At 47.0% G+C, this 26,243-nt stretch overlaps 1 protein-coding gene across 1 annotated transcript in view; it reads left to right on the top strand.

Moving 5' to 3' along the window:
* Nucleotides 1-17,239: 17,239 nt before the first annotated feature.
* RCOR1 (REST corepressor 1) overlaps nt 17,240-26,243 on the top strand; it is a gene marked incomplete at its 5' end in the record, with an annotated part of 84,445 nt that continues 75,441 nt past the window's right edge. The window contains 2 exons of the mRNA XM_082001057.1: nt 17,240-17,423; nt 17,542-17,601. Coding sequence (XP_081857183.1) covers nt 17,240-17,423; nt 17,542-17,601 — 244 coding nt within the window. The remainder of the gene's footprint in view (nt 17,424-17,541; nt 17,602-26,243) is intronic.

Raw genomic sequence — 26,243 nt, 5'->3', positions numbered from 1 at the left:
GGGTGTTCGTTATTATTTTTAGATGAGGGAATGTGAGATCTTGTAAACAGCTGTTGTGTGTTGCCTTTTGGGAATGACATTTGATTTCCAGCCCCCCTTCTCCAGTGGTCCCTGTTTTCTGCAAAGGCAACATACAGCCAATTTCCAGCTCATCCTTAACATGGGTTTGGTTTTTCTTTCAAGGTCAATACCAGGCTACGAAACAACTCTCCCAGGCCTGGGAATGAAGTGTTTGTTGATGCTCTGCCCGTGCATCCCAGTTCAGGTGCAAAGATTTGGGGGGAAAAACCTGCACACCTGGAGACAGAGGAGATGCATGGCACCCTATGGACACCAAAGGCACACCTGCACAGAAGGTACGCTTGAGAACGAATCCTTTGCTGGATAGCTTACAAAAGCTGCTGCTCCTAGAGCCACCAGCAAAAGTAGATGAGCAAATTGGGGAATAAACTGAGATTCAAATAAATTATTTGTGCTTATTCAACATGTCTTTTGTGCACATTCAACGTATCTTTTGTGCATAGTTAAGAATTTAAATGCATTTGATCCTTTGAAGGTGCATTTTTAGAGGGTCTTGAGCCAGGACTGGAACCTGCTGGTGCCTTCTGCCCTTGCCTCTGTAGGAGCCCAGTGATGTACATCTCCATGGTTTTTAGCTATTTCATACCTAAAGCTGGCACACAACAGCATAACTTGGGCTTGTAAAGCCCTGAGAGATCCCTAAGCGAGGGCTGTTCTACAAGGGCCCGTTGAGATTAGAGAGTCCTGTTGTGTTCAGACAGGATTGCAAACAGTGAGGTGAGGCAGCAAGAGTGACATGAACAGCAACTAAATCATGTCTATTTTTAACATCCAAAAAAATTATTAGAACCACTACTATTATCATCAGCAAGGATAAAAATCCCTAAAAAGATAGAGTTACTATGGGACATCCCATACAAAATGATGCTTGGAGGTTGTACCATAATATACGCCATTATGTTACATTTCTACCCATCTAGCATTCCTGCAGCCTGTTCAAAGAACTGTAAGTAAAACCTGAGCTGCTGATAACCACTTTACAAATGAAAACCTTGATTTTATTTGATGGTGTAAGACTTGAGAATAAAATGGGGGGGAAAACACAGAGCAGAATAAATTTTATTAGTAAAGTAGATGCTGCAGAATAATTACAGTTTCTGGGAGAGTGTTGGGAACAGCATAAGAAGGCTGGAAAAGAAATAGCAGCTTAAGTTTTGATTGTCTGGTTGGGGTGATAGTAAAGTCAAGAGTGCCATTTCTAGTCTAAAATCCCTGTATCCAATACTAAAAAGCATTAGAGCCTAAATAAGGATTTGAATACAAATGTCTTCAACTCCATCTCACCACAAAATTAAAGGATCTGTTCCAGGAAATACAGTATCCGCCTGAAGAGAACCCCCCCTAGATCTATGCTTTTGAAGCTTAAGTTTTAATTCGGGATTTAAAAAAAAAAAAAAAAAGTTGCAGAAGGCCCTGCAGAAGTCTGACATGGCGTTCTGGAAGAGATCCTGCATCGCTGCCGGCTGGAGCGGAGCTGGGTTGGAGGTCTCGCTGCTTGCCCGTCCTGGAGAGGGAACGCGAACGCTGCCCATGGCGATGCTGTTGATGCGAGAGTGATTCAGCTGCAAACAGGGAGAGAAACACTGAATCCAGGACAGGCAGGATGGCACACAGGCTGGCTGAGCCTCGGTAATGCTCGTTTTAAAGGCAAACACACAGGTTTTGGGTTAAGGCTGGCCTCCCTCTGTCCAAATGCCTTGCAGGTTATAGATGATGTGGGTTTCACATGGGTGATTTTTTTTCATCTTGGTGTAAAGCAGCCCAGGAGACACTATCACGTATGATGTGTGCATTTTTCTTGTGCTCCTTGTTTCATTTAATCAAGAGAGCATTCTTAGCAGCCCAGATACACTGGGTGACCACTTCTATTATTCTCAGCATTGTGCAACGTTATTATTTCACCTGTCCTCTTTTATGTGCAGGCTTGAATACACTTAGAAGCACCAGGCACAGCTCACTCATTTAGGCACATCTGAACTGGGATAAAATAAGATAGCCCATAGCTTTTACCATCATGCCTTTACCTCCTAGTGTAGACAGACCTGGCAGTAGGGTCATCTTCAACAGATGCCCAGGGGTGGCCCTACCAAAGGAGCCTCAGGGTTGGAAGTACTGTCTCCAGGCAGCAGCAGGGTCCTGGGATGCAGGGGATGCTGTTAGCAGAGCTGCTTTGGAGCTGGGGCTGGCCCATGGCTCCAGTGCTGGGCCAGCTGGCTCCGGGGTTTCTGGACTCTGCAGTGTTTTCCCTGGGTAGGTGTTGCAGACCCGGCAGCATGGGGAGGCTCTGCCTCGGGGTGACAGTGGGGAGCTGCTGACCAGCCTCACTGATGCTCTGCCAGCTGCCCTGTTGCTCTGTAAGCAATTCTGAGGTTGGGTTTCTGTTTTATTTATTCCATTACATAAAATATTTGAATTTGGAAAAAAACCAAAACCCCACAACACCCGAAGATATTTCCAGAGAGCAATTATTTTCCATTTGCTCCTGCCAGGCAGGGTCCTTGGCCCTTCGGTGAAGGTGCAGCAGTTTCCATTTTGAGCTCCATTGTTCTTGGGTCAGTCCTGGCTACAGGAGCCTATCCAAAATAGGGGCCTCCTAAGCCTGGTTCATGGGTCACTTGCAAGCTCCACTCCAAGCTCAGTGCATGCAAATTCTCTGGACATATTCCTTGTCTTTCTGGAGCTTGTTATGCAACTGAAGATTGGTTTCCGAGTGATCCCAGCGCATCCTAAGTCCTGGAGGGAGACATGCCAGTATGAGCCATATTAGTAAAAAGATCTAGTAAAAGCATAGACAACTTCACTTTAGCCAGTGAGACAATATGTGCATCGCAACTCACCTGTGGGCTCAGAGGGCAAGGAAAACTTTAGTGAGGGGCTGCTGCTAAGCAGACAAGGGTTATCATTTTTTCAGCTGGAAGAGCTGCATCTTCCTGAAGAGGGAGGAGCCTCTGAATCCTTCCTGGAGGAGCTCTGGAAAACATTTTGAAAAATTTTCCTTTCTTCAGATAAAGAACTCATTAAGTTTTCTGTTCCTCTGAGTCCCTGTGCTTCCCATTCCCAGAGGCATAACATTGAGCATAAGCACCAGCTAGAACAACTGAGGCCTTTATTTTGGTGTAAAGTTCTATGAAAAAAGTCCTCTGTGTATACAGCTTTAACACTTGCATGATTGTAAGAAAAATGGAGGAACCCACAACTGCTTTCCAAATCTGCATCTTCCTTCTTCCTATAATGAGTGTTATGCATATAACTCACAGGCAAGAAAACGTATGAAGCTGATGATTTTCTCCTTTCTGTTTGTTTTCTTTCAGTTGCAGAAGAGCTGGAACTCCAGAAAGCTGAGAGGAGAGCCCTACCCTGGTGTGGTGAGCATGATATGGAGGATGGAGAGGAACTCAAGGTACAAACATGAGGACTTAGTTGGGTCTTCCCAGCTGCTGTCAAAAAAAACCCTGTCTCGTCTCTTTCCTGTTTTGAAGAGGAGCATGAGAGCTGTACTATGAAACACTCAGTGGTGTTGGGGGCAATCACAGTCTTAGTCACTGAGATACCTGCCCACACCCAGGACTATGGCAATAAACTGCTGACTACAACCAATATTATAAAAATTCCTCCTTGGGTGCTGTAGACACATGGATGGTTTTGCATATGTTGAAGACTCACTGGGTGATGACGTATTTCCTCTTTGGGTGGACTTGTAAGCTGCTCCTCCTGGTTGCTATGAAAGTTGGAAGCACTTTAAAGCTGCCTGCTGCAAGTTCATTTAATGAAAAGATAGAAAAATCTCAATATTATTTCTGGATTTGGTGATTTGACTCTTTCACTTTTGCAGCTAGTGAGCTCTGCCACTTTGACATTTATTAAATAGCTTGTTAGTGGCACAAGCGGTGACAATAAAATTTGTGTGTATAATTTAAGGCAAACAACCTCTGCTGTTAATCCAGCCTTCAAGGCCTGAAGTAAACAACCTCATTCAAGGGAATGCTACTAAGGAAAGAAATGTCTGTCGGGTGCTCTCTTTTTTAAATGATGAGACGAAATGTTTAACAGTCTAAAAGCTCTAAACCACGAGTTGTTATGGGGAGATAACAGCTCTGTTAATTAGGTGATCAAGTATTACTTTATTAGTAAATTCTTGCATTGGTCTGGCATGGCTTGCGCTTGTTTATGAGACATGTGACTCTTGAGCATTTTTAATATTCCAATAAGTTATTTAATGTAATTGCTGTAGTTCTCTAATCCATATATTTGCATCAATGTTGCATGTTGATTATGACTTGGTTCAGGGTATTTATCCGTGCTGATTTTCAGCAGCTCTCAGGAAAAAAAATAAAAGGTCTTTTCACGATATGCAAGTTTGCTACCGTTTTCAGACCTTGTTTTCTGTCACTCGCCAGGAGAGCTGAGGTGGTCATCTGCGTGCTTGAGCTCATTCCGAGTTGGCACACCACACCAGCACGTGGGCAGAGGGGAGAGCGAGAGGGAAGAGGCTGGATAAAGCCATTGGGGCAGGAGACAGGGAGACCAGGAGCCAACCTGACTCCTCTGCCACTGACTCCTGAGCCGAGGCAGTTTATATGGGGATGGAAAACATCTCCTGTTGCATCTGCTTGCCCTGCCACATGGATGGTGAAATCGTCTGCGAGCTGCTGATGGCCAGAGCTTGCAGCCTGGTGGTTTAAGGGAAATGAAAATCACTGCTGATCCACCTTGAAACGGGTGCTGTAGGCAGAGAGCTCAGGGGTGCAGCAGGAGCCAGCATGGGGAGCCGGAGGGACAGCGGCAGAGCTGTGCCAGCAGAAGTCACCTGGCCCTCAAGTCAGCGCCAGGCTGTCTTGTGGGGACGTGGGCTGCCCAGATTGGAATCGCTGGTGGATTTAAATCAGATCTAGCATTTCGCAACGCAATCCCTCCCTGTAGCTCCCTACGCAGGGCCTGGATACGTTTGTATGTCATACAGCTCCTTCACAGCCTGCAGTACTTTTAACATGTAATATACATGTTTATCTCAATGCAAGATAGACACCAATTAACACTGCTCGTTAATGAGGGCACAATCAACTCGCATAACCTTGAACCACTGAGTGCACACAGTGATGTATGAATGAGAGGTTAACTGCAGATGACAGCTCATTTCTTTTTGTTCTTCTACCCAGAACATCCTGCCAATACACACATTATAAATAATGCGTACTTGTGATGGCAAGGGGGGAGCATTTCAGAAGTGAGTGCCTCTTTTTTGCTCAGGAGTGAGTGCCTGACATTTGGGGTTTCAGCCTTAACAACATCCATCGCCTTGGCTGCTGGTATCAGCTGCTTACTCCCCAGATCTCCACTGCTGGTACAACCGATCACAGCCCAGTTCTGCCTTCTGAATTAGAAAGCTGAATGTGAAACAGATTAACTTAAAAACATACAGAAAAGGGCAAGTGGCATTTTTGATGTTCCTGAGATACCCGTGCCCATCTGACTCACAGCTCGGTACTCGCAGAGCAGTGTCATTCGTAATTCATGTAAATGCTCACTTGCTCATCCACCCACAGCCATGTTAGACACTGCTTTTCCACGCAAAACGCTCAGCCAGCGATAAAGCCCGGTTAGCATCACGCTATCTCTGCTCTCGCACAGATTATGCCACATCAGTGTTCTTTCTGCGGGGAATATATTTACTTGCTGTAAGGAGCCATCTAGTGAGGGTTTACTGCACATAAAATCAAAGTAACGGTTTCTTTACTGTTTCCAGGCAATACTGAAAGAAAAAGTGCGGGTTTTCTTTCCTCTTTCCCCCTTCCATGCGCTCCTGCTGCACTTGAGCCACAGCTAATGCAAACAGCTTGAGCAGGTGAGGCTCTGTGGGATGGAGTGCTTATTCTTCCAGCCATCCCTTTCCAAAAAACAGGGAGCACACGTGCTCACCCTCACTCAGCTCTACTCTTGGGGTGCCCACACGGAGTGAGGAGGAGTCCCGAAGGACTTGCCCTCTGCACTGGCAAGAATGAAAGCGGAATGAGTGGGTGGAGAATACAGGGAAGGGCCGTGCCAGGCAGAAGTGAAAGGCCTTAAAGCTGCTCCCATTTTAGCGTACGGGGAGCAGAAGAACAGAGAGGGATGGTGAAGAGCCCCTCGTCATGCAGGCAGCGATGGTGCAGCCGGGGACTTATCTCAATTCACAGAAGGCTAAGCCAGAGCCTCAGTCAGCAGAGGGAGAAAGAGAGTGGTGTTTGAATGGTGGGCATTTCCATGCTAGTTTGCTTTTTTTGTTGTTTTATTCTTTAACGAACAATGAACTTCAGCAGACGAAAATGCAAGAGTACAGCTGAGATTGTCTGTTCACTACAGAAATTTTAAGTTACTGGAGCATCAAAAGCACAGCCACATTGCAAATCTCTATTGTTATGATTTTTACAGTCTGCAGAAAGTACTGAACACACCGAGTTAAATACGAAGCACCCAGGGAAATGACAGCAGCTTTTCTACATATTAGAAGTAAAATTTTGTGTTGTGCTCTGAAACTATACCCAGCAAGCGTGGCTGCAGGGGCAGCATCACTTGTTTTGGTCGCACTGAAGCAGTCTCCAGGCTAAATCCAAGCGGCCGCAGGCAGCAGGGTCTCTGTCCGCGTCTGCCTGGGATGCTCCACAGCAGGCGATATGCCAGAGCCTCCATCGTGACATTCACTGTGGAGCTTCCTCCGGCCCCTTCAAGCCTCTTGGGGTGGGAGTTTGCAAGCAAGCAAGAAAGCAGCCACGCATCACTTTGAGCAGCCTTATGCCGTGCTGGCACCGGAGTAGTCTTCCCCATCTCCCGCCTGCATACGTCCAGCGCCGGCTCTCAGTAGGCAGCTTTTCCGTCCCTCAATAGCCTGGCTCTGTGCTCTCCCGCGTTGTCTTTGGCTCAATTCCCCTAGGCACAACCGGCCACCCCTGGATGGGAGAGCACCGAACCTCAGCTCCTCTGCAGGGCTGAAAAAAATGGCTGGCACAGTAGAGGAAAGAGACTCTGAGACGTCTGACACTCTAATACACAATAAACAGGGCAGTAATTTTTCATAGCTACGATGCATATCAGGAGAGGGAAAGTAATCCAACTTTTATAAACAAGCCTTTCTTCTACAAAACCCAGACACTCTCTCATGCACAAGAAAATGCTCTGAATTATGAATGCCTGTCATTTTACAATAACTACTCTTTCCTTTTTGTTTTTTGAAAATGCAAACAATGAGGTGTTTTTTTTTTTACAGTAAGAAAATCCCCATTTTTAATCGGTGGAAAGTATTTGACTACACCAATGATTAACAGGTTTAATGTAATAGCCGCAACTGAAATTTAAAAAGCAAACAAGGCAAACAGAGACGAATGGATTTGTTATAATGATTTTATTAGGGATTTTTAGAAGTTTGCTTTATACTTGCAGTTTGTTGTCGGAAAGAATTGGCTGAATTCAGTCAAAATGGTTTGTTCTTTGTCTGTCCATGGTCACCATAGCTACCATTTCAATCTGTTAACATATGTGGTATTATTTTGTTCCTTTCTCTTAAACTCTATTCACAGATGCTGTCAAGATTTTCCTTTGTACATATCTGATCGGTTCGTGCCAGGTTTGGCTCCATGCTGTTTCAGACGAGAGCCTCTGATGAGGACAAGGTGGTTAGGCACTCGGTGCAGCAATGGAGTCAGGAGGGGAAGCTGGAGTGGGGATGCCTACTCCACCTCGGCATGGGATCTGTGAGAAATACCTTGGGAAGACGTTGTCAGAGGTGTATCTATTTTCTGGAAAGGTAGGTATTCCCTGGATATGCTGTGCCAGGTCCTCCGCTGCCGTAAATCGGTATAAATGCATTCATTTTAGCAGAGCTGTCGTGCCTGCTGATGGTCAGGTCCTGTGATGTTGCTCATTACACGGGTTTTGGGTAAGGAGCCAAGAGATGAAGGAAGGCACAGCTACAACATTTTAAATAAATAAGTAATAAGATTATATAGCCTCTATCCTCTTGCTTTTTCCAGTCTTAGAAAAGGTTCAGGTTGCCACTGAGTGTGGTGGTGTATCCACTGTGGACAATGCAGGTGATTGGAATATTTAGTGGAGATCAGATTATCCACATTTCACGTTTTAATTGGTGCTGAATGGGAAAAGAGTCAGTTTTCTCTGTTGCTGAATGTGAAGATGATTGAGATGGCTTCATTTTCTTTCCAGCTGTGAAGCAGGCAGGTAAATGTATTGATGTGAGTATGTATGCAGTACAGTTTACAGTGGGGAAGCCGTAAGAGAAATCAGATAGTCTGGAAAATATTCAATTTTCTTTCACAATAAAGGTCTCACGGTAAAGGGTAAAGTTAAGGTGAGTCTGTCTGTTTTCTTTTTTATTCAAATAGTATAAAAGCTTTTGTTTAAAGCTCTGTGGGTCTGATTTTCAGAGTCGCTGCGCACCCTGCTCTCTGATTTCTTTTAACTGGAGATGTAGGTGTTCAGCATTTCTGGCAGCTGGGGCCCCTCTACTAATGCCTGCAGAGAGTAGCTGGAGAAAGTGTGAGAAACATTATTGTAATGAGGGGCTAATTCTGCCTCTCCTTCCTGCCTCTCAGTGCGGATGAAAGTGCCTGCGAGCCATGTTATGTGCACGAAGAAAGGGAATTCTGATTTACTGGCTCTGGCTCCCCAGGGGCAGGGATGCTCTCCTAGCACAACTCACAGTTAAGTCACATCTACATTTCCAGTATAAGGCCCATTTTTAAGGACTCCTAGTTTGGCTATAAAAAATCACTTAGCATGCATGAATAGAAACCAAATTGACAAGATAGACCATAACTGCTCTGAAAGGGCCATTAGTTCCTGTCGTATGAAAAATCCACGCTTTAAAAAAGCAAGTATTGTTCACATTTGCACAACAGGCTGTAACTGTTCCTTCTAAGACATTATAGCCCGTACAGAAACAATAATTTTCAAAATGACTATTGATACCACAGGCACAGAAACAGCAGGAGGCAGATGCCCATGCTTGATATTCATCCAGAGCCTTCCAGTGCTTCTGAGCAGGTTTGGATCAGTGTAAACTCTAGATTTACACCAATGTAACTGGGAAGATGACGACCACTGTATAAAGATTTTGTCTGATGAGTGAAGAGTTTGGGGCAGGGTTTCTGGTGTCCTCAGATGAATCCCATCAGTGCAGATGGTTGTGAGAGGCTACCAGCAAGTTGTCTGTTCAGAAACACCATCCATCCCCTTTGCTCAATGCTAGCAGAGTTGGTAGGGGAAATGCATCCTGTATTCACTGCTGTTGGTGTTTAATAAGGGAAAAGCCTGGGGCAGATAGGAATGTAGCTCTTATTTTAATTGTGATTTTAAGAGATATGAGGTCATGGCATTGTCTAGAATTCTTTTAGTTGGTGATCAATTCCTCGACACCAAATTGAGGTTTTGTTGATTTTTTTTTTCTTTTCTTTCCAGGATTCATCTGTTGCAGGTTTTCTTAAGATCAATAGCCATGAGGAGCTACCTTTGATTTCTCTCTCCTCCCCCTGATATCACTAGCATTTGAGATTTCCAGATTATATTTGGAATGAATGGAAGGGAGAGTGTAAAATCAAAGGTTGGCACCAGAGTCCTGAGGAGTTGTGCTATGCCTTAGGGGTGTGTTCACAGAAACACTGCGCCTGAGCCTTCTTGTACTGGTTTTATAACAAAGGGAATTTCCAGGGATTTCAGCAGAGTGATCCCCACAATACATTAGAATGATATGAATAAGATGATTTTCTCCACTCCCACATCTGTGTACAGACATATATTTTTACTCTTTTAGAAAAGTTTGCTTGAACCTACGACTACATGTTTTGAGGGCTATTTCAGATTAATTTCTTTCTAACAGTTCCGTTTCCTGTGGGAATGTCAGTGGTCAGAGGCCCTGTAGGGTACCCCTGGCTGAACTTCCCTAAGATCATCCTATATCACGGGAAGAGATTGGGGTGAATGGTGCAGTAAAGGGGGCTGTGTTGGCAGAAAATCAAACCAGGGATTTTTCGGTAGGATTTCAGGAGCAAGCAGCTGCCTCTGAGTAGGACCTCTCTTCCCCGTTGCTGGGATTACCACAATAGCAGCAAGGCAAGTGAAGAGGACCCCCAGGGAGGCAGGAGACCTGAGGGACTTCGCTGCAGGATTTCCCTTGGAGCCCGGACACCAGTGTGCCTCCGTGGGAGGGTACAGGCCGGGGTTGCAAAGGTGGGACACCTCTCTCCAGGCTGCCTTTTCTGCACCCACCGGTGGATCCCAGCGACGTGGGTCCCTGGAAAGCTGCCGCCGTGGAGGGTCTCACATGGAGGAGTTGTCCTGCTGGATCTGGCCACTGCTTCTTTTAGTCCGTTAAGCCTTGCCGCTAGCAGCATTCTTCAAAGGTAATGCCGCAGCACTGTGCGAGTAGCTGCCCCTGGGGAAAGCTTCCTCCCTCACTCAAAAAAAAAAAAAAAAAGAGATTGATTTAAATGCTGAAGTGCAAGGGATTGTATTCCTTGCAAAACTCTAAAAATTAATATCTACTGTTAAACCCCTGGATCTCTTAATGTACAGCATCCAATCTTTGTCCCATTAGGTCTTGTGACAAACAGCTCCCCGAAGGGATTGTGTGCATTTCTTGTTTCATATCTCCTCTGATAAAAATTAAGTTATTGTACACCTGGTCACCCCAAAAACAATGCCAGCTGTCCCCGGCAACTCCATCTCCCCTCAGAGACAGCAGCATTGTGCGCTGGCTGCCACACTGCCGAGATGGTGATGATGGAGAGAAGTGAAATGAAAGAAGTTTATAAAAAGAGAGTGGTATCTTCCCAGGTAAGTGCTGTGCTAACTGCAATTGCCCCTGTGATGAAGTGGCTCCCGAAAAGGAAACCTTTTTTCCCCCATTTGATTTTTTAAGGAGTGATGAATCTCTTCGCATCTTGTGCTTCTCTTCTGATATGGAGATTTTCTACTTAAACACAGAACTGAGTGGAACAAACTCACCAGCTCTCTGGGGCTTTCTACTCTGATTTTGCTATGTGCCTTCTCCTCACCCTCAGGAAGGGGAAGGTGCCTGTCCCACCTCGTACAAGGCTTGGTTTCTGTGAGAAGGCACCAGCTATGGAGGGGTTAACAACACCAGAGCCTATCTCCTGTCTCACCCCCTCTCACTGCTCTCCCTTCCCACTTTCTCCTCCTGAGCTCTTCTACAGGGCTGCTCAGGGGTGCAGGGTGCAGGGCAGAGAGGGGCTGCCCGCTCTGGGTGCTGCCTGCTGGGGGGTGCCTGGGCTCCGGAGCCCTGCTGGCTGGGGAGGTAGGGGAGCTGAGGGGGAAGAGGGCTCCCCAACAGCCTTCCATTTAGTTAGCTGAGAGAAGCTCCCAGGAGGAAGAGGAGAGAGGGGAGTCCTGTGGGAAGAACGCGGGATGGTGGAGAAGCCCATATGCCCCAGGAGCCGAATCCCTGCTAAGGGGGTGCTGGCAGTAGCCTATACAGATGGGTGACTTCTGCTCCCCTCAGCTTCACAAGCTGTGAAATAGCTTCTAGCGTGGACACTGAAACAAACCCACTGGGGTCTGCGTTCACACTTCGCTGGGATAGACAGGGTGCTCTCCGCAACTCTGCCCGCACCCAGATGTCTGTCGTGTGTTTGTCCCACTGCTCTCCCTGGCATCGCCAGCCTCTGCCTGTGCAGGATTTCAATCCCATCCTCTCCTTCCTCCCAAGGCCAGTCCTTAGTACCTCCCCTCTGGGCCAGCCAGGCGCCCTGCTCAGGCCCAGCCGGGGTTTCCTCCGCTGCTGCAGCTCCCCTGGCTCCGCCATGCTCACCCTGCAGCTGCCAGCAGCCCTTCTCCTGCCTCCCACCGCTGATCCAACCCCAGCTGCCTCTCCGCACCCTCGCACTCCCACCATGGCTCTCCCTGTATTTCTTCACTGGCCTCCCACTCACTACAGGATATGAGCCATTCTCTCCAGTGGGAAATAAAAGTTTGGATTAAAATTTGCCGTTATTATTCCTTCTCTAAAAGCAGCTTTCAGGCTGAAAAGCTCCAAGGACAAGTTTCCAAAGGAGTGCAGGAGATTTAGGGACAGATTTTTAAGGTCTTTTAGTTACATTAAAATGAAATTAAATGCCCCTTGGGATTTTTTCAGCAGAAGGAAGTGTTTTAGAAATTTGCATATTACGTCTGTTTATGTCTTTAGGCATCAAAATGCTTCCAGAGATTTGAGCTTTGAACACCTAAGTCCCCTTGAAGCCAAAGAGAGCCAGGCATCAACTCCCGTACATTCCTTCCAAATTCCAGCCAAAATTGTTGTCGAACTTGGAGCGTGAAGTTCTAATGTAGGAGATTATAAACACAATTTCCACTCTGCTTTAGCAGGCAGCTCAGCACCAGGGAAAAAAAAAAAACAACAACCCATAGTGTTGACTGTATAAACATCTTGTTCAAAGGGTAACATTTTCCTGACTAATAGCCTTTCAGTATTAAAAACAGTCAGTCTAGAGCATGATTAATTTTCCCTTTTACTACTAGTAACCAAATATATGTATACATACATACATACATACATACACACTTGTGTAAATACAGGCACATTCTCACCAGGGTAAGCATTTTTAGTGTGTCTGTTTTCAAGGAAAATACAATACGCAGGAGGTGAGAGCTGCTTTTTACAGCTTGGCCAAATGGGAAGGGTTTTAGCTCTTGTAACCCTTTGTGGCAAGAACTGGCAGCCCCAGGGATGCGCCGCGAGCATTGCTGTCCTGGTGAAAGGCAAAAAAACACTCACGTGGGCAGGGAGGAGACCAAGAGAGAGGCAGAAGACACGTTGCTTTTCATCCAGGGAATGAAGGCTGCTCAGTTTTCTTGGCATCCTGGCTCATTTCTACTTCATCTGTATATTACTTGTGGGACTTACAGGGTTAATGACAATAAAAAGTTTTCATTTAAAAGTTGGCAATGAGAGGTGCTTTTCCCTTGACAAAGATAACCAAATTTCAAAAAATTATTTAAAAAGACAGTCCTGCCTGGTCCAGTCTGTGAGGCTACAGCAAATACGTAACAGTGACACTGTCTTTGCAAGGAAAGGTCTTTTTTTAAACCCCCCCTTTTGCTCTGATATCTAAAGAGCTGAACAGGTTAACCATTACCTTACAGTAACGTCCAGAAGTTGCGGTCAAGCTCAGGGGCTAGAAAAAACACCTAGCTTGATGTGACTCAGTCTGCTACAGATTGTATATGAAACTCCCCTGATCCTACACATAGCTTGATGAGCCTCAGCAGGACATTCGGGTGTGTGCAGTCACGGCCTAACATGTCTAAATGAAGTGTTGATGCAGGTAAACAAGACCCTGTACCCACCAGAGGCTCTTTTAGTGCTCATGGGGTTTCCTCCTCATCTGTCCCACCTAGCAGAACTTAAATGATAATGAAGTTTTAGCATTGGGTTTCTCCAGAGCAAGCGGTGTGAGCCAGCAGAATAGAATTTGTTGCTCTTTTGGCATTCGCAGTAGTCAGAGGTTGCAAAAAGTGCACACACTGTTGCTGCTGAAAAATACAGTTCTGCATTTTGTGTAAGTCTCTGTGTACACACTCACCTACACTCTGCGAAGAGTTTTCTTTATGGCCGGAAAAGAATTTTTCAGTTTCCTTCAAGAACACCACCAAAATCTGTAGTGCTGTGTTGGGACACTCCCAAAACTGCAGGCTTTTAGACTAAAGCAGAAAGAAACCCAACGCCACCATTAAGGAAGCAGAAACAAACACAGAAAATTTTCTTAATGGCTAGAAACAAAAAAGCTCCGTCAGCATCAGAGATGTTCTGTTCAAGGCTCATGAAGTTTCTGCAGAAAGGTTTGAAAATGAAAAGCAGCCCCGCCAGGGTTGAAGAGGGTGGCGTTGGCCTGGGACAACAGCTGTGACATGGCGGTGACAGCCCCGAGGCTTCCTGCTCTGGGGGGACGCGCACCCAGGGGAGAAGGCACTGACCCGCTCCTGATCCTGGGCATCTCCTCATCTCCTGCGGGGGATAAGGGGCGGCCCGGCGAGGGGGCAGGAACGGCAGAGCGTGCCCCGCCGTCCCAGGGGAGGGCTTCGGCACGGGTGGCATCTGTGGCGGCGCTGCCAAGCAGAGGTGGGGACGCGCCGCTCCTCCAGCCCGCTCCTACGGGATGGTGCTGCTCCAGCCCGCTCCTGGGAAGGGCCGGGCTGGGGCCACAGCTTCAGGACAGGCAAACAGTTGTGAAGAGCCGGCAGTAAAATGTTGTTTCAACAGTTTAAAAGAGTGCAGTTGTGTTAAAAATATTTCAGAAGGTTGACTTAGATTTTAATCCTGGGGCCTAAGTGGGTAACGGCTGTGAAGAGGGAGGAGGGAGGGAGAGGAAGTGAAGGACGACCAAAATTAGGCCCTGATTTGCAAAGCCGTACAAACGTGTCTTGGTGTAAGCACATCTGTGGTCTCAGGTTCAAGTTCAAGTTGACTACTCAGGTGTGCTTCGGTCTAATTCTTGGGTGAACCAGGTTGGTTTTTTTTCAGGGCCAAGGCCTGCAAAGCAGATTGAAAAACCTTTTGAATTTCACTCAAGCTCATTTTTAAATGAAAAATCGTGTGTTCCCTTCCTGCCCTTGCATTTCTGGATTACAGAGAAGGATAATGAACATTCTGCCATGTTTGCGTTCCTGTCTATCATGAAAATGTATTCTGCGCTAAAGAACTAATACACTTCACACCGGGAAGTATTTGTGGCTGTCAGTGCTAGGGTTTAAGAGCATCGCTAATTATTTCCCTGATTTAGAATTGATATTTTCAAAGAGTGTGGCATCAAGAGTCACTGTCACAAAATCTAGCTTTGTGAGACAGAAAGTTATTTTTATGTAGCGTAAATAAACTTATTTTTTGTGCTGTAAATAAATAACTGTGGTGAATAAATATTCACAGGTACATGCATGTGTACATGAAGGGAACTGATTATGCATCTGTCAGTATATACACACAACACATACACTGAGTATAGAGGGGAAAGTAAACATTGTAGAGAGGTCAGTATGCTGAAAGAAGCCACCACGCGTTTCAAGAAAGGTAGCTCTTCCCCTAATTTTGATGGAGCAAACGGTGTGTGAAAATTAAGGAGGACCCTTTCCAAACTACTACCTAGAAGTGAAATCATTTTGATAATCTTAAGCACAGTGTAGAGAAGGAATGGTAAACCCAGTACTAGAGACTAGCTCTCCCTCAGCAGCTCTTTCCCCCTCCCCCTGTGCAAATTCTCTTGGATTAAAATGGCAGAGGGAGGAGGGGAGTGGCTGGGGACAGTTCGTCCGATATGAGATAACCGCTTCGAGTCAAATTGCACTTTTAATTGCACGGGCCAATAAAAAAACCTTGCTACAGAAGTTAATTTGAATGAAAATACTAGACACACCCCTCAAGCTGCTTTCCATGATTACGTATTGTTTTCCCTCACCGTGCTGTACAGTTCAAATCGTGAATAAAAGCAAGGAGTTTGTATACTTTTCTTGCCCAATTTTGCCAGGACGGGCCTGGAGCTCCTGTCCCCGTCCTCTGCCCCACACGATGCCTCCCCTGAAGCATACAGGGTTTGCCGACAGCACCCTGGTGTGACAAGGAAAGGAAAAGCGGTCTCACTTCCCCTTTTGTTTCCTTCCCTTGCCCCTCGCCCCAGCTCCTTCCAGCTTTTTGGGAGGGCAGCTGTTGGAGGTTGACGGCAGGGCAGCACACACGCTCCTGCATTGGACTCGGGGAAGGCACAAACATGCAGGGTGATGCCGTACCTGACGCTGAAAGCCTGATCTTACAACGGCAGCCACGTGGGGAGGGTTTCTGGGCCATGCCAGGCCTTCACAGGCCCCCGGAGGCCCCCCGGTCTCCTCCATGGCCTGGGCCCCCTGGCCAAGCCCCAGGCAGGCCCCGCTATCGGGGGACAAGCTGTGGCAATTCGGGGCACTGGGGTCTGTTGCTCGTGCTGGGCACAAAAAGTGGATCTTCACTTGGCAGAAGAGGCCCTCGAAGGGAAGGGGGGGGCTCAGGAGTTCCTTGAGACGACCTCGGGGCGGCCACCGCCGCAGCCTGGGGCGCAGGCTGGGAGACACCCCGGCGGGGAGCTCTGGCGCCGGGGGCGGGGGGGGAGCCGGCAGCACCCTGCGGACAGGGCCCGATCCTGCTTTGGGCTGCGGCCCGGGGGCCCCGTCCCTGTGGTGCCTGCTTCCCGGCTAGCTGCTCTCATCCCCGCTCCGCCCCCGGTAAGAGCCAAACCCCCCGCCGCCGACGCTGTCCCATACCCTCACCGCCGCTCCCGGCGGACCGGGCCGGCCCCCCCCGCTCCCCGCCGGGCACTCCTGGCCCCTGGGCTCCCCCAGCCCCTCGGAGGGCTTTTCCCGCCCGCCTCCCGGCCCGGAGCAGCCGCCCCCGCCGGCGGGACCCATCCCGACCGGGTCGGACACAAAGCCCCAGCACCAAGCGCCCCACGAGCACCACCAGCCCGACACCCCCAACCGCTGGGCAACGGGGGCTTTGTATAGAATCCCATTCAAACCACGCCGTAACCTTCCGCCACGAAGGAGGGAGGGGGGGAAAGTAGTCCCTCGCCACCATCCTCCTGGGGTTGAGTTCACAGCGGGGCGGGGGGACCCCGCAGCCGTCCCCTCCGCGGGCCGGGCCGGGCCGGGCCAGGCCTGGGAGCGCTGCTCCAGCGGGGGCGTGCAAACCCGCCTCTCCCGTCGGAGCAGAGGTATCGCTGGGCGGAGAGATCGCGGAGCCCTCACACATTCGGCCCGGCGATACGCCTCCACCTAACCCAGCAAACGGAAGCGCTGGGCCGCCACGATGGACAGGAAACGCCGTCCAATGGGCAGGCGGGCTGGCCTCCCAAAATGTAGGTTTAGCCAATGGAAAGGGAGGGAGCGGGGGGAGGCGGGGCCGGTCTCAGGCAGCAGCGCAGGTTGAACGGAGTCCCAGCGCAGGGCTGGGATGAGCCTCAAACTTCGGGGCGATCGTGGTGGGGGATGTAGGAGCGCCGCCGCCGCCGCGCACCGGCCCGCCCCGGCTCCCGCCCGCCCTCGGCGCCTCCCCCAACCCCCCCCCCGCAGTTTTTAAACTCTGACCTCCCTCCCCCCCCTTCTTCTCCACCCCCCCCCCCCCTTCCTCCCCTAAATGCCAGCCATGATCGAGAAGGGCCCGGAGGTCTCGGGGAAACGGCGGGGCAGGAACCACAACGCCGCCGGCGCGAATAATAACAACGGTGGTAGCAAAAGTTTATCCACCGCCCCCAACGGCAACAGCAGCGGCAACTCCTGGGAGGAGGGTAGCTCGGGGTCCTCCAGCGATGAGGAGCACGGTGAGAAGCGAAGGGGGGGTGGTGGTGGTGGCGTGTGGTAACTGGCGGGGGGAGGGGGGGGCAGTGTAGGGGCCGGGCGGGCCCACGCGTGTAACGCTTCTCCCTCTGCCTCCCTCAGCTGGCGGCGGTATGAGGGTCGGGCCGCAGTACCAGGCGGTGGTCCCTGATTTCGACCCTGGTAAGCCTTTATTATTTTTTTACGAGGGGTGAATCCTTCCGTCTGTTGCTTTGGACACCCCTCACGATCAGCGGAGCACCCCCCCCCCCCCCCGAGGGGGTACCCCCTCCGGGGGGGAGGGGGCTCCGCTGATCGTGGGAGGTGTCCAAACATTATCCCCCTTGATTCCAGTCCCAAACACCCAGCGCAAGAACAAGGACTCCCCCTTTCTCCCCCCCAGCACACACGGTTGATAAAAGAAGTCTCGATGCTTTCCAGAGGGCGCTTTGCAGGCAGGGAGGAACAGGGAAGCTGGCAGGGCTGGAGGAGGCAGGAGATGGCAGTTGGGTGGTTTTTTTTCTTTCTTTCTTTTTTTTTCCCTCGCTCTTTTTTTTTTTTTTTCTTTACCCTTTCCTGGACTCGTGTGTCTGTGCGCTCGATGGTAGGGCTAGAGCTACAAGACCTCAAGTTGTAAATATAAATCTTTTTCGAAGATATTTAGAAGGGACTTGAGTCTGTGTGTTAATTTTCTCTCTTCCTAAGAAGCTGCTCGCCTCCCCCCTCCAAAAAAAAAAAAAAATGTTTCACATTCCAGCTATTCTGCTGCGGTTCTTTGTAAGCTAATTTAAAGTGGTATGGAAGCAAATTTTGAGCAAACAAAGGAATTGGGGCTGTGCTGAAAGGCAGGTGCTGGAAGCATGTTAGTACTGATGTATGTCGTGTATAGAAAGACAGGCTGTTGACCTCCTTAGTTTGAAATGTAAGCATTTTTTTGGGGGGAGGGTATTATTCCTTTGTAAGTGGAGGTTGAAGCCAGCGAAAACCCTCCTCCTGTCTGGAGATCCTGGCGTTTGGAGTTGTCCCTTTGCCCAGCCCAAACTTAATTGAATCCTCCGCACCTCTTGCCTTAAAACAAAAAGAATGGTGTGGAAAGACACGATGTCTCCTTATCGAATAATCCTGAGAGTTGCTGTTGTGTGGATTCAGGAAAAAGGTTTCTCGTGGATCGTCCTCAGACTCTGCACTAATATGTTGGATGCCTTTTTTGTTGTTAAATATATATGGTTGTTCTTAACTGTTTAGGTCTCAGAGGCGGGCGGTGGCGAAGAAGATTTTTTTCTTAAGTTCAATATTACTTGTATTTATTTACAGAATCATTTTCCCCTCACTCTTTCCCTCTTATTTTCTTTACAAAATAAGATACAAGGTCTTGGCACATGGGAACTCCATTTCTTGGTTGACCAGGAGGAGGAAGGGAGGAGGGGGAGAAAGGAGGAGGAGAAAAAGTGGGGGGGGGGAGGGGGAGCTGTTAGTTAGGCAGCAGTTGACACTGTTTTTCAATCTGTAGGTCAAACGCAACGTTTCTGTAACACAGCGCGCATCACACTGGCTATTAGCCAGGTATCACAACAATACTTGGGCTTTTCGGTCACCCCTGTGAATTACACTCTTTTGTGCAATTCATTTCTCTAACATAATAGATGGCGGTGAAAAAAAAATACCGTGTGCCCCTTCCTCACTATTATGTGCTCAGTTACACATTGTTCTGGTTTTAACTTACAGACGTACAGTGACCTATACAAAGGTTACTGCTTTCTGTGCTGCGTGGAGTGGAAGGGAGGGGGAAATGTGTGGTGTGGAGAAACACATTTTTTTGAGTAATATGTACCCTAACACAGCATCAGCAGGCGCTCTTGTTTGAGTACACAGTGTAATATAGCAAGCTGTTAGTAGATTCACTCGAACTAAGTGATCAGTCTTCTGGTGACCTGAATGGGCATCGGATACCCCTTTACTGGTCTCTTTTTTCTTTTTTTTCTTAAAAGTATGCTTTTTATTTAACAAGTTTGAAATGAACTTTTGACTGCTTGCGTATTGAAGAGTTGGTTTCCCGGCCTGCGGAATTACTCAGGAATAATTTTGAAATTGTTCAAAGTTGTTCCCTGAATTTTGTGATCTCTTCTCGGTCCTGAAGGCTAAATAGCCACGTTGTGTTTATTTGTCATGCCTCTTTTGTTTCCCGGTTTAAGAAAGAAAACCCTAAATAAGCCTGGGACACTGAACTAAGACCTTTTGCCTGAAACTGTTAAATTGTCCCATCTCACTGGTAATTTCGAAGTTAAATCGGTGGAATAGCATTATAGAGTACACAGATACTGTGTCTATTTCTCACTAGAAATTTTAGGGACTGGTTGGTCAAAGGATCCTAAAGCTTGAAGGTTGTTTGGTGTCGTGTTGCGGAGGCTTTCACCTTCAGATTAGCTCTCTGGTAAAATGTGGAGGGCTCATGCTGCTCTAGCTGTGTCTGAGGGGAAAATGGCACAGTCTAGGCCTTGGGTGTATTTTTTTTTTTTTTAATGTAATGTTCAATTATACCTCGGGTTTGGCTGAGGTATATCTGTAACTGCTGATTCTTACATCAGCATTCTTACAGGGGCGTTCCTCTGTCCCCATGCATAGGGGCAGAGAAAGCGTTTAATTTTGTTTCACTTCTCAGCCACATGCAAGCTATAGCAAAGAGCAGTAAAATTAGGAAAGCTTTGCTGAAATCCTTATCCATGAGACTACGGGAGAAAAGAGCGGTAGAGCAAGGCAGTGGTGGGATGTTGGCTTGGGTTTCATGAATTAAATAGCCAGAGAAGAGCAAAAAAGTACACAATGGTATGGCCTGAAAGTGAAGAGAATGTCTGCTCAATGATTGCCTAGGTTTAGGAAGGGACCTCGGCACCTTTCGGTTAGCATGGAGGGGGATGGAGTGTGCTTGTGTGTCCCTTGTTCGAGCAGAGTCTGTGGAAAATTAAGAGTTGTGCTTTGTTGTTTTTGCTTAATCCTTAGAATGAGAAAATAACAAGTTCTTATTCTGGACTAAAATATCTTGGTGCAAGTTTTTAGTATTCCTTGTGGATAAAACTTGCTGTGGCAGTGGCCAAGGAAGGGCCTGATGTGATTCTTTGACTCTAAAAATGCTTGTGGCCGGAATCCTCTGTCAGAGGTGGTCCTTACTCACAGAACCTTTAGTAAATCTCTTCACAGTGGCAATGCCTATTCCATGTGCTGGCAGAGCCTATAGGTTCTTTGCCAAAGTTAATGTTGCTATCTTTGATTACCTATCCCAATCTCCACTTACTTTGGGAAAGTAAGTTCTCACTGCATTGATCCCACAACAGGCAAAACTTTTTGGGCTGAAAATCCCATGCCAGAGCTCGCTAGAATCAGTAAAACTGTGTTTCACTGGCCTTGATTTCATAGATGTGATGTGAAAATTACTGTTGTCTCTTGTATTTCTTACTAGACCTCAGAGTCACATATTTGCCATCTGAAAATTCTGTGCGTTAAACAAAGGCTGGTATCGGTAGGTCAGCATTTCTTGTGAGTTCTTGGTCTGAGACATTGAAGATTTTGAAGAGGGGAAAACTATTATGGTTCTTTTAATCCATACAAATGAAACTCACATGTCCTGTTAATGGAAAAACTCAGTGAAAGGAAACATTGCAATATCCTAAAGCTAAAGAAAAATCTTTCCTGTGGGGAAGCACTGATACTGTATTTGACCATTTTACTTGTTGCTTATTAATTTATGCTATTGGAACATTGAAAATAGCAGGAAGAAAACATTAGTGAGCACTTTAACACAGCCAGTGAATTTAAGAAAAGATGAAAACTTCCATAATTTTGAGGAGTGATAAGTAACTCCCTGAAGAGAACAGTCTCTCCCAAATTGACATGCACTGGAGGCAGGTGAGTTTTTCTTTCTCTTTTGTAGCACTACAACTTTAGATTCCCTCATTTGTTGTGATGGCAGTAAAAATACAAGTCACATCTTGTACCTTTGGATGTTGGTTGTGTTGGTCATCTTTGGAAAGCAGCTTCTGGGGCTATTTCCAGTGGAAACAGATGAACAAAAGCTGGTTTGACTCAATAGTGTCTTCTTTTAGAGATCCAAAGCTGGGATGTGTGTCAGCTTGGGAGACTTCAATCCCTTGTTTGCAGTGCTGCTCTCTTCCTAGCTTTTTTGTTATTGTGCTGTAACAGTTAAAGTAAAAATGGTGGAAGGAAGTACTCTGTAGTGCTTTCGCCTTTAGGTGCAGAAAAGCCTACTGCCAGAACCTCACCAATCCTTGAGGAGCTCTTTCTCTGGTCTGCAGTGCTAGCTGTGCTCTGTGTGCTCCTACAAAAAGACTTGATACTCCCTGGCTGCCTTTCACGGCCAAGACTGTGTTGTTTCAGTGCTACCAAAAATGAAGTGTGGGGGGGAGCCAACAACCCTTTTCAATGTAGTCAGAAACTCTGTCAGTGTAGTTGTGTCTAAGAAGGGGGAAAAAAAAAATTAAAAAATACAGTCTGCTATCTCTGATAGGGAAGTGGTGGTGTGGCTGTGTCCTAGGGGAGAAAGCTGGTGCATCCATTCATCCAACTCTGCCAGTTAAAATGTGCCCACCCTCTGTCTATTTAGGATCAAAGGTGAAAGTATAATAATGGGACAGCCCCTGGGTAGCTGATTCTCCTAGAATAGCTGTATTTCTCTGGTGGTTGTAAAGGCCAGATTTCATTAGGTTGTGCCTTCAGCTGCTTCATGGGGTTCTTGTCAAGAAGCACCTATTGGCCTACACAATAGGGACTGTGACCCTTTAACGAGAGGTTGTTAAAAGCCCCCTTATGACTTGCACTTGGCAAGTCCAACTCCCAGCTAGCTTGTTCTGTTTCTTTGTTTGCAAATGGTCCTGCTCCTAACAGTGCTAATAGTTTGCAAATAGTCTGAGTGTAAGAGAAAATGGGGTTTAGATGAACGCCTCATCAGAACGGGGGTGGGAAAAAAAGTGTGCTTTTCAGATGAGGCGTTGGGACCTCTATCTAAGCAAGTGGAAAAGTCAAAACCAAGCTCCTGAAACTGGAAATACTGGTATCCTGGAAAGCTATCTCATCTCCTCAGATGACTTTGCCTTAAACGCAACAGACAGGAACTCCCTTAGTGCAACAGCCTCTGGAAGAGAAGGGAGAGTTACGAGGATGTTTGATCTAATCAGAAATACCAAACCCTAATGTACTAATGCCCAATGTGTTTGGGCTGACAGAGGCTGACTAGTATCTGGATAATAAACCAGGTGCTTCTAAGTCCTTTCACTGTTGTCTGAGATGTGCATTGTCCCCAACAAGAGTGTGTTTTCCTAGTTAGGTGGTGGAAAATTTAGGTACTGTGGGTTTTCTGTTAAACTTTCTGGTGGGAGAAGAGGAGCTTTTCCTCCTAGTTGTAGTGTGCTTAGCCCCTTGCCCTTGTGAGCCAGGGAGGTGGTGGAGTCGCCATCACTGGAAGTATTCAAAAAACTTGTGGACGTGGCACTTCAGGATGTGGTTTAGTGGGCATGGTGGTGTTGGGTTGATGGTTGGACTTGGTGATCTTAAAGGTCTTTTCCAACCTTTTTGATTCTGTGATTTGTCTTGCCCTCCTTCTTCCACAAGTCACAGCCTCTGCATGTGCTGTACTGCAGAGCAGATGAGAAGTTCCTCAACCAGTGCTCCACCAAAAGCTGTTGCTGAAACCTTGTTTTTTCAGCTGTCTCAACCCCACAGACATTTAGGTACAAGTGAAGGAGGTTCTCAAGGCCAGGCTGGTCCCCAGCAGCCCTAGGGGAGGGGGGGATGACTCCTGTCGCCTCCTTACCATGCTGGCAACTCTGCTGGTGTGTGGGTGAGTCTCAGTCTTGTTCTGTCACCAGTACTTACTGCTGGTCCAGTCACTGAAGTAGGAGAAGGTGCAGTCTGTTTTTTAAATCCACCTTGGAGAAAAAGAACAGTAGTGCTCAAGTTGGAGACTTCATTATCCATATCTCTGGCACCTCAGCAGGAGCACAGAGAAGCCATACCTTCCTTACCTCTGGGCTGCTTGCCTGAGGGACACCATTTTTAAGCCTGCTTGGCTCAGCACAGTAGTTTGCTTTCACCTGGTCTGTTCACTCATCCTGTGAAGGGGTGCAGAGGCTGCTGGTGGTGAGCAGAGCTCCTGCTCCAACTAATTTAAAGACATGGCTTCGGAGCTTTCTCGGTATTCAAATAGTACTGAGAACATCCTTCTCAAACCTGAATGCTGTAGTAAACAAACAAGTCTCGGTGCAGCCAAAGCCTGTGGCTTCCTTCCCTGCCTGGCATATGCAGTGTTTGTATGTGGAGGTAATAGCTGTCTCATGTACTGACAAATGTATTAATGGCTGGACTGGAATTAATACTAGGTAGAGTGAATGCTTTGTTCTTCATAGCTGGTTCCTGCTGCTTAATGAGTTGCTCTTAAAACTCTTGTTTTCAGCCCTAGTTAGGTCTGTGACTTGGCCAAGTGAAGGCTTAGAGCTCCCTGTGATTAGTCATTATAATTAGCTTGGAAATCTTTGCGTCTGTGATCAAGGTGCACTGTATAATGCGGCTTACAGTGGGCTCTAGTCCTGTCACCTACTTTCAGAGTAGTATAAATGACAATGCTTTGTTGGACATCCATATATATTTTTTTAAACTGTGTTGTAACTTTAATACACCTTTTTAATATGCACCAGGCAGGTAAATCTGAAGTAACTGGCTCCTCAGAAACTTGTGGTTGATGCTAGTCCCTGCTTCCCTCAGGTATAACAATTTCTGGTCATGGCCAAGGCTTGCCTTACCCATTACAAGTGTAAGGTAAGATTGAGACATGATGACTAGTGGCTGATTGAGTGTAGGGACTGAATCAAAAAGAAAACTTCGGGGTAGTTAGAAAGAGCGTGCTCCCTTCCTAGGAATTGTGTACCTCTTTCTGCACTGAATGACCTTGTCTTTTGAGGCTTTGACTTGACACTATAACACGATGAGCAATCTCACGTTCTTAAGTGTCGAAACTTGAAAAACACAGTTTGAAATTCAGTTCTTGAAAATACAAAGTTGATTTGTAAACTAAACTTGGTCTTAAAAAATGCTTTTGTAAGGAATGTTAGATGAGGTGTCTCCTTTAAGTTTTACAAGCTTTTAATTTATAGTTCCATATGAAAGTTTTGACTTCTTTGTGCTTTTCGAAAGTGCAAGAGGATGTGCTCAGCCTTGGTGAAGGCGGTGAAAGTTTCTCCAGCATATTCTAGAATTGGGCTGCTTTTGTGCTCCCCTTGCTGTTTGTTTTGAAGTGCAAGAGATTGTGTTATGACCGCCTTTAAGTATTGTAGGCCAAACTCAATTTGCTTCACTTCTCATATAAGGTTTTGAGACTGAGCAAGTGTGCTTAACCTGCCTTTCCAAGTATCTTAAATTCAGCTCTATGCAGCAGCTTGCTCTTTGAACTTCGTAAAGGAAGTATTGGTAAATGTTGCCTCTCTAGTGGGAGGAGGCTGCAGCAGTGTGATAAAATTGCAAAAATCCCCTCTTGGGAGGAAATTCTAGTCTATGCTTCCCACTTCAGCCCTGTCCTGTTATGCAGGTACCTCTAGGGGACATCAGCAGGGTCTCATACGTTCTCTGTGTGTGTAACTAAGTATATCTCTAGAAAAATATTCCTCTCCCCCATTAGGGGCAGGAGGATAAGGTTGTGAGGTTTTTGTCCTTAAAGTTATTTCATCTTCCTTGCCACTTCTGTGCTCTTCACTCTTATCTCTGTGCTCTTCACTTGGATGGATTTCACAAATAACAATCTGAGAGAGCCTACGGCTTGTTTTCATAGTGTAGCTGTCTAATTACAGGAGTCTAACCACGTGGCTGTCCGTTGCAGCTTTTCAGTTCTGCTGTCTGTAGGTATCTGTGATAGCCCATTGTGATAGCAAGTGCATGTACTTTTAAGTGACTAGATGTCTTATCAGGTTGGGGTTTAGTTCATCTAGAGACTTTGATTTGAGAGTTGGGTATTGAAAATAATTATTAGGGTGTGTGACCTTGAATTGGTGTCCTAGACTTTATAACTGTAGTATGAAAGCACAACGTAACAAATGTGTAATCATAGTTGTGGCTTCTGGGTTCAGAAATCCCTAAGGAATACGTATAAACAAGGCTTGCACGCAGGGGCACAATGCCTCTCCTCTCTTAACTGCTCCCTGGTGGGAGTCACTGGAGAGGACACAGAGAGCTTCTAGTTCCACAGGGGGATCAGGGATGGATAATGGCTAAGAAAAACCTCTGCTGAGTAGGAAATGGCCTCCCCTCTTGAGGAACTGAAGCGGCAGGACTGGGAAAGTCTGGTTTACATAACAGCATTGCTTTCGAAGCAACTCTTTACTTGCAACTTGAAATGTGTTGAAAAGTGGAGTTTTTTCTCTTCCCTCTGACTTCTCTTGCCCTCTTTGGGGGGTCTAAACTTGTCCCTCTGTTCTCATCAATAACATCAGTTTGAGTCTTGGCCACATGTGGATGGGGGAGGATTTTTCTCCTACTCCCCACTTTGTGTTGAGAGCTAGCTGCCCCATGTAGCAGGTGCTGTTGGCTGGAGTTACATGTTTAGGTTGCTAACAGCTGTGTGAGAACCTAAAAGTGCTGCATCTGTAATACGAGCTTTTTTTTTTTTTTGTGCTAAACAGTGCAAATGATCAGCATGCACATCTCTTCCCCCGCCTGACATCTCTCTGTCCCTAGGAGGGGGCTGCTCTGGGTGCTTTTGTGGGCGGTAAAGGGCTGTAAAGGCAAGCAGGTGTACCAGGTGTAGCATTTGTACTTTCTTGGTACTGTTT

This window comes from Phaethon aethereus (assembly GCF_964289735.1).
Source record: "Phaethon aethereus genome assembly, chromosome: 5".
Taxonomy (NCBI): Eukaryota; Metazoa; Chordata; class Aves; order Phaethontiformes; family Phaethontidae; genus Phaethon; species Phaethon aethereus.
Note: the sequence above shows the minus strand (reverse complement) of the source record. Positions and strands in the feature narration are given on the sequence as shown.